At 33.4% G+C, this 9,433-nt stretch overlaps 1 protein-coding gene across 1 annotated transcript in view; it reads right to left on the reverse strand.

Annotated features, from left to right (window-relative positions):
* Positions 1-5,808: 5,808 nt before the first annotated feature.
* The window catches only part of Smp_212350 (hypothetical protein), a gene marked incomplete at both ends in the record, with an annotated part of 84,431 nt that continues 80,806 nt past the window's right edge, over positions 5,809-9,433 (reverse strand). Inside the window, 2 exons of the mRNA XM_018798622.1 lie at positions 5,809-6,391; positions 8,083-8,942. Coding sequence (XP_018653545.1) covers positions 5,809-6,391; positions 8,083-8,942 — 1,443 coding nt within the window. The remainder of the gene's footprint in view (positions 6,392-8,082; positions 8,943-9,433) is intronic.

Consider the following 9,433-nt stretch of genomic DNA (forward strand, 5'->3'; position numbering starts at 1 on the left):
TTACTCTATACTAACTGTCTTCTGATTGACTAATATTTCTCAAGGTCACTTAAGATTCGTTCAAAGGTCGTCCATAAATTATAGTCTCGCCCAGTTTTGTTTCCTTCCAGAGTTCGTGAGAAGTAAAATAAACAATAAATTTTTTTTTAATTTTAATAGTTGAGATCATAAGTCAATTGAAGCTAGACCACCATGAAAAACCTGGAAGCACTGGACGATTGTTTCGTCCTATTGTGGGACTCCTCAGCAGTGCACATCCACGATCCCGCCTGGTGAGATTCGAACCCAGGAGCTATCAGTCTTTGTATTCAGTAATTCTATCCAAAGCTTTTAATGATAGATGACTTAACAGCATTCTTGGTTTAGTGAGAAATAATTTGGTATCGCTTACTTTTGGAGTCAAATCTAGTGGGTGAAATCCCATACGCTATTTATTAGAAAAATAATAAATCAACTTGCCAGGGCAATACTCACACTGAACGTGTAAAAGCGACCTATTGATCCACTTTATGACTTCTTGGGTAAAAAAGATGTTTGATTTAGAGCCTATTTGGATCAGACCGACTGGTTTATATTTCTAATATGCTTATCGTTTTTATGCTTAAGAGGGATTCCTTCTTTATGTACAAAGCTGCTGAATCTATGGTTATTTTTTTCCACGACTGTCTATGATGAACTTGTGTAATGGTTGAATTGACTCTCTAACGTTATTGTTTTGGACATATTATGTCGACAAATATGTAGAGTTCACTGTTGTTGGACGTTTGGAGGCTTGAAGTAAAGACATATAAGATGGTTAAACCAAATACCTTTTTTTAACTGGGCTGCAAAAATATCAAAAGACAACACCTGACTTGTGACTACTGCACACAATTACTATTTAGATGAAATACAACTATGTACCCGCATTTTTGGTCAACCTAAAATTACGATAGAATGAATGATCGAGTTATTTATGCTGATTTGTCCAATGGAAGATCATGCTGTAATATGAGTCGAGATCCGTACCATGGGGAATTATGCTTTGTAAATCAACAGTCAGAAATTTAAATTTCGAATTCAGTCACTTTCTATTACCGACCATACCACAATCTCTGCAGTTCATACTACCCAAACCAAAGTATACTATGGCAAATGAAGTAAGCCAAATATCATATACGAAATAAGTCGTAGTAGCTATGAAAAACATCTATTTGGATAAGGTTATTCCTTTCTTCGTCTATGAGGATGTTAGATGGCTATCAACCGCCACAACATACTTCTCTCTACATCAGCCCACTAGACTAGGTTAGTGATGACTTACTGAACAATGATAACCAAAAGAAAAGTAGACAACTTATAGAGGCTTGGTATTCAAATTACTCGGTAACCGATATGCTCATTGAAATCAAAATACTTTAATTGGTCAATAAGAAGGACAAATAAATACAAGGTGAAAGATCAGATCAGGGATAAACAATAGAAAGTATAATTTTTAATCACAACCAATCAAATTCATTGTGGACAGAATAAACTATCTCTACAGCTCACTACTCTATTATCTGAGTTGCGGATGATGTTGTCTAGGAAAACAATGAAGGTTTTATTATTAAAGCATTTAGCTCATAGAAGATAACACTGTGAAAACAGTATCAATGTATGATGTAGATTTTAAACTAATAAAATTCAAAAACATCAACAGCTCCATTGATATTGCTTCACATAACTCTTACCGATAAATGAAAACAAGTACGATTATCCAATTATGGCGGTTACACTTCCGAAATGCTTGATGCTTTTTACTTAACGATACTTATCAATCAATCTTAATGTTCTTATTACCAATGTTTTGATAGTTGATTTCATGCTCTTATTAAACTAAATAAAAAGTTATGATGATGAACTGTGTAACCAGTTGAGTCTAGTGATATTGAACGTTAGAATGGTATTACTAATGAGAAAAGGATAACAGTACAACAATACTACGAACTGAATGAGGTAAGGAATATAAACCAATAGATCTTAAATTAGTGGTCTGGAGGTTAGAAGATCGCCACCAAGTATGAGGATCATAGTTCCAACTCATAGCAAGTCTGCAGATGTTCACCGACGTAGAGTTCCATACTAGGAACTAAACAGCTACCCAGTACTTCTTAGTTTTCAATGGTTATCTAAATAAAGTTAATTTCAATCATTAAAATTACAGATGATGATAATAATTTAATTCTTAAAGGTTTATAAGCCATTCCGTTGTTTAATATTACTGAATTTTGGTTGGTATATGTTCACCCTGTACAAAGATACATTTGCAGCCACATTCAGTTAAGAAGTCTCAAGAAGGGCGAAACGTACGTTCTGGATTCCACCGCTAGCTGCAATCCAACTTTTCTATAAATGGTATCATCATCCCCAAACTTCGGTTACATCAGACTAGTCTACAACTTTTAGGTCACTGGACACAAACAATAACTAACGGCAGGATAATTTTATTTAACATGATAACAACTAAACATTTGAATGAATAATAATAATAATAATAATGCTTTCATAGAAGAACACAAACACACAAAAAATCGTGATAGTGTTGTTGATGATGACGAAGAAGTTCCAAAAGAAAAAAAAACAAACCGGCCAAAAGCAAATAAAAACGAATAGAACCCCCCTTTTTTTAGTTGACTACAAAAAGAAAACGAAAATAAATCGATAAACGAACAAATTGTATTCAAGAAAAGGAAACTCTGATTGACTGACTCTAACTGAGGAGGACAAGTAAGGAGTCCCATTGAGAGAAACAATATGAGTGATAATAACAGTGTGATTACCACAAAAATTCCTTTAATTTAAAAAAAAGAAGACAAATGCACTGGGATAAGCAAAAGAGTTTGATTAGGATTGTGAGTGTGTATACCAAAACCTTTTCATATTGACAAATGTATGTAACCATAACCTGCAGAATGTAGAATATACGTCATTTGAGTATTGGAGCTTTTATTTGTTAACTGTCATCTATTTACTCTTTATTCAAAGTTGTTCCTATTTTCGTATTTATATGCAGTTAATTGATGGATTGCCACTTTCTCCACTTGTATCTTCATGTGATTGTGTTGATGTGTACAGCAAAGAAATGTGTATACTTGTGCATATATGTAACCTATGTAGTATATATATATTATGAAATGGAAACATAATATTGACTTGACGATTATCACACCATAAGAATTGTTATAAATATCCTCGTCATAGTCACTATGCTCCAGTTTATATTCATCAATGTGTAGTGAACGACGATACAAATGTTTCAAAGATGAGCCATTGAAGTGTGGTGGTGGTGGTGGGGCGAACAAAAGATCAAAACATTATAGAAAGTGATGCAAATGTACACGAATGTAAGTGGAGAGTGTTTGTAGTGGATAATGATGACAGAAAAAAGGAGGTAGGTAGAAAATGTTACCATCTAAAGATAATTATTTTACCCTCCTACCACATTGAAGAGAAACAAAAATAGTAAAAATATGAATAAAGAAATTACCAAAACAAACTGTTATACTCCTGCTGTGGACAGTTGATATCTTCTTGTCTTATAATACATTTACAGATAGACAAAGTTCCAATGAAGAGTTGTGGGAACATTACGATGACTAGGGCACATAGCTGGAGTTATATAATAATTGTAAAATAAAGTATTATCGAATGTATAAAGTAGAATTTCGGTAGATATACAAAATCCTATTAGAATTGATCCTTCTTTGTCAATTACCATTTGTACCGTTCGTGTAAACTTATTAGAAAATGAATTGTCCAGCTGAGCCAGTTTGCTTTTTGAAAGGAGAAAACAGGAGAAGTTATCATACTACTCATTATTAACCGATTTATCTGCTTATTTATATGATAAAAATGTTCATGGTTATACCATGTCGATCAAAGATTACATTCATATTGATGTGTTTATACTTTCGTTGTGAAAGAAAATAACAGCGAGATACAAACGAAGGTATCCATAGTCTGTATGTGCTTGATGTATGAACTAGTATGTATGTTTGTAATAAAATGTACTTTTATGATCGTTCGATCTCTCTCTCTGTCTTACTTCTCCCAAACAGTATAAAAGAAGAAGCTAAGGGTTTTGAAATCGATACACACATATGCAAACACACACATTCTTTAAATAGAAAACAAGGTAGCAGTGGGGTGCAATGAAGATTGACATTAAATCATAATGTTTATATACGTATAAGATCTTGATACAGAAAAAAGGAAACTCAATTTTTGAAAAAAAAACTGAAAAGATAATGGACAACATCCATGGATGATACTATTAACAATCAAGTTAATAAGTAGTATATTGCAAGGAGAATATGAGAGACAGAGAAAAGAAAGCAAGTCTCGATACAATGAATGAAATCTTAAAAAGTAAGACAAGAATATATATGTAGGCACATAAAGCTATGATATTATTATTATTTCATGACAAAAATACAAATGCTTTTAGAAGATGATGTAAAAAAAATTGGTGATATGCACCTCGTGATTCTTTTGGGGGCGGCGGCAGCGGCGAGGGGAGGGGAGGAATGAAAAGGCATTAAACACTTACTTATATTCTCACATACATCCATACATTAGAAATTATAGGAGAACTTATGATGAAAAAACAAGAATTACAGGTAACGTTTTTAGAAAGAGAAAATAAACTGATTGTTTACATGGTTATTCGTTTGCTGTATTGCTATAACTATACTCCATTAGTTTGTTGTACACAATAATGAGGCAGGATGACTTCCAAAAGAGAAGAAAAGAATAGGTAAAGTAGTATATGATTGTAATCTATGAAAAGAAAAGTACTTGTGTACATATTACACAACTACACAAAAGATGGGAGAAATATTAAGACTTTGGCAAGAAATAACCAATATTTACATAGAATTGTAAAAAGAGAAATTCACATTGTGATATTGAAAATGAAAACCTGTTTAATAATTACCACGTATATGTGTATATCGTGTACATGTGTATCAGAGAGAGAGAGGGGGGAGGGAGAAAGAGAATAGTACTAATCCATCATGATCACTGCAAAGAATTTCCCCCAGAAATGTGTACAAGTTATTATTATTATTATTATCCACAGGGGGTGAAAACAAAAGTTAGTTATCTATTTGAAGTGATGTGTCTGTGTGTGTGTGTATTTGGACGAAAGTGTACCATTATTATATAAACACAATACAATTGCATACACAGGGGGGTCTAATGCTACTTATATTGTAACTCATACTAATATATTACTACTGTCATTGTTATTGGTAGTAATAACAAATTTTATCAGCATCAACTTCAGAGAATCGTTCATTTGAAATGTACCTAAGTAGTACCATTAGTAGTATATCCATACAATATAACTATTGCTATTAATACTATAATAATAATAATAGTAATAATAATAATAAAACACTACAAATATTGTTGAATAAATACAAGAAAAGATGAAGACGGCAAAGGAAGGCAGTTAGTTTACTTTCAAAAGAGAGAACCGTGAACAATAGCATACAATCATCATGATCTATGTACAATATACTGTTTATTTCTGAAAGAAAAGAAAAAAGAAGACAATTATCAATCGAAGTTTAAGGTACCAGTAGTAGTCTACCATTACGCACATGATTGAATAAAAATTTTTTCTTTCTTTTTTCTTCAACTGAATGATCCAGATGATTGATTCAATATTAAAGATGATGAACAAATAGGGACCAATATCAATATCAACTCTAAAGATGTAACATATATCTGATGTAGTCGATTCCTCTCTCTCTCTCTCTCTATCCATAGTGAAAGTGAAAATTAGATTGTTGTATATTTTGTAGGATGACGTAATAAATTAGGTACAAGGCGAACAGATGGCCATTTTCTTGAACTTGAGTTCGTTATTGTATTGTTTTTATTATTATTATTACTACTACTAGTAGTAGTAGTAGTAACAGTCTCATCACCGCAATCGTCATCATTCTCTACCTCACCGTTATCATCATCATCATCATCAGGATCACAGCTAGGAGTGGTAGTAGTAATAGTAATAGTAGCAGTGGTAGCCACCGTTGTCATTACTGTAATCACTTCATTAGTATTGTTTATTAATGTAATTGAAGTTTTGTTTGTATTATTAATATCAATGGGAATTGCATCCATAGATGTTTTAATCATATTATCATTCATAGATCCATTATCATTATTATCAGTGTTATTAATAGTAGTAGAAGTCGTAGTAGTATAACTTGAATCTTCTGCATTCAATGTCGATGTTGATAATAATGATGTTGATGTGGAAGATTTCTCTGGTAATTCTGTCATTCGACTTTGTTCAGTGATTTGTTCCGAATTAATCATACTATTACTACTATTACAGATGATCTCTGATTCTGAGGCACTACAAGTATAAATAAGGAACTGTTTAGCTCTAATGCTGAACATTTAAATGAATTTATAATTGAAATGAAAGAAGTGTTTATTATCTATTTGATACAAAGTTCAATGTCTGAATTTATTAGAGAGTGAGTAGTTTATACATTGGATTTCCTTCAACTGTTTATGACATCTGACTACGCTATATTTTCTCTTAGTATTTTGTATACAAACATATTATTTAATTATCAGAAGGGGGTTTTGTGGAGATTTCAGTAATTTTATATAGTTGAGATCATGAGTCGATTAAAGCTAGACCACCATGGAAAATCTGGAAGCACTGGATAGCCGTTTTGTCCTATCTTGGGACTCCTCAGCAGCGCGCATTCATCAGTGGTCTATTGGTTAAGTGTTCGCGCGCGAGACTGATAGGTCTTGGGTTCGAATCTCGCGAGGTAAGATCGTGCATGCGTACTGCTGAGGAGTCCCACAATAGGACAAAACGACTATCCAATGCTTCCAGGTTTTCCACGGTGGTCTAGCTTCAATTGACTCATGATCTCAACTATATATTATTTTATTGTATAAAGAAAAACTACTCCATTGGACAGTTATCTTGTCATTTTGATATCAGTTGAATTTAGGCCCTAAATCAATGATTCGGTCTCATGAACAAATTATCACTCGGGTATACAGTACCATTTATTGGTTTTAACAGTCAAAAACCGTCACGCGGTGGATCCACGATTTCACTATCAAGAATCTAACCCAGAATACTAAGTCTCAAGGTAAGCGCTTTACCTTCTAGCCCACTACTGAATCGGAATCTAATGGTGCTTAACTGCAATCAGTTAGCGGTGTTGTGTGGCTAAAATTTTATTTAAATTACAATTATTCATTATTACACTGTACCAACTTCACTTCTATCAAACTATGTTGATGGGGTTTGAAGATATGTGGCTATCAATAGAATACGGGGTGTGAGTTCATTTAGTCAACTGGCTATGTCTCTATCCCAGTATTGATATTCACAGTGAAAGTTCTTAAATTCAATATGTATCACTTCAAATGCCAATGTACTATCAGTTAAGCTAGCTATTGGAGTCTAGATATTCACACTAGCCTGTTGAACGGAGTACAAATCCTTACTATTAACTATGTCCTGACTTAGAAGTTACAAGCAATTGGAATCAGAATGAATTGTATCTCATTCCCTTTTTTTCACTCAGTATAAACTCTCATTTTATGGGGTTATTACTACTATCAATAATAATAATAATAATATTACAGCTTGCATTACGAGTTGATCATTAGTGGGAAAATGATTTAAAACTAGATAAAATTAAATGGCTGTTTCGTCCTAGCATAGATCTATTCAGTGGCTCCAGGCAATGATCCTACCGGGGTAGTACACTATTGGATGACGAACCTAGAGATTATTCAGAGGTCATTTATTTGTCATGAGACCCAAAGGTTTTGAGGTTCAATCCCAAAAGAGAGTAATAGATGCACGCTGTCAAGAAGTCATCAACTACGATGTGATAATTATCCATTGTTTCTTAGTTTTCAATAGCCTTCAAATGAAGATCAACTTGGGATGTAAACTGTGAAAGTTCAACAATCTCAGAAAACTCTCGAAAACAACAGTAATAATCATAATAACACTAATATTTGAATACTACTCATGAAAGTAGTCAAAAAAGCATCATAACTCACCTCACCATTTCAATATCTAACTTCAACAAATCTACATTATTATTGCCATGTATGTTGTTGTGAATAGCCGACATCTTGTCAAATTTCCCACCCCCTGTACCATCACTACTACCATCAACTGTAACAGCATCAATGCCAGTTGGATAAGAAGTGATAGTAACAGTCGGAAGAGAATCTCTAACGATCGAATTCATCATATCATCATTATTACTATCATTATTATCAGTAGTAGAATCCATGATGATAGAAGTGTTGTTGTAGTCGGTCGTGATAACAACGTCATTTGAAAGTAGATTTGTCGTAGAATTCACAATATTTGTATACAATGAGGATGACAACATTGTTGGTGGTGAGTATGAAGTAATTTTATTATTATTATTATTTGTAGGACTATTGTCAGTTGATATCATTACTGTTGAATTGCCAGTAGGTGGAATGATGATTCCTCCTTCACATTCTTCTATTTTCATAAAATTAACTTGATTCAAAGTTGAATTACGACTTTGAAAAGTTTCTTGATTTAAACCAGGTAATAATAAAGCTGATAATAGAGGAGATGACTGAGATGGAGTTGTACAAGAAGCACCAATTGTATGAAATGTTAACGATGATGATGATGTAGTTAATTCAGGGGAGAAATTTGATTTCGGTGAATTGGGTGGATTATTTGATTCACCACCTGTGGTGAATGATTGATGCGAGATAATTGAATGTGTTGGTGATGATAATGGAGTTGTTAATTGAGTATCCATAGGAATTGAAGCATCGACCATTCCTGGTACTAATGATGCTGTGACTTTTGGTGAAACAGTTTCATTGGCTATGGCTGCACCATCAGTACGAGCAGATTTTGTGGAACCCTGGAAAATATCGAAACAACAGCATTCCAAAGATAAACAATAACTAACTTTTCATATTCCAGTCCAATAAATATCCCTGTTTGTTGACGAGAATTAACGATTTCTACAGGAAGAGCATATGATTGACCGGCATCAACAATTGTTAATAAACCAGGTAGATGATTTGCTACAGATGATTTTATTAAATGTGAGTAGATGCAAATACGTTCAGAAGTATTATTTAAGACCTGTTGAATATATACATGAGTAATAATAACAATAATTAAAAAGAAATTATAATACATCTGTAATTAATAAATCATGAAAAAAGAAAAGTTTAGTCTTGGTGAAAGGTTGCTCAAAATCGTGGATTGATTGAAGTTAGACATCAACAACTTTGGATGCCGGCTCAGTGGTCTAGAGGTTAAGTGCTTGAGCGCGAGACTGGTAGGTCCTGGGTTCGAATCTCGCGAGGCGAGGTCGTGGATGCGCACTGCTAAGGAGTCCCAGAT

Source organism: Schistosoma mansoni, chromosome 7 (genome assembly GCF_000237925.1).
Source record: "Schistosoma mansoni strain Puerto Rico chromosome 7, complete genome".
Lineage (NCBI taxonomy): Eukaryota > Metazoa > Platyhelminthes > Trematoda > Strigeidida > Schistosomatidae > Schistosoma > Schistosoma mansoni.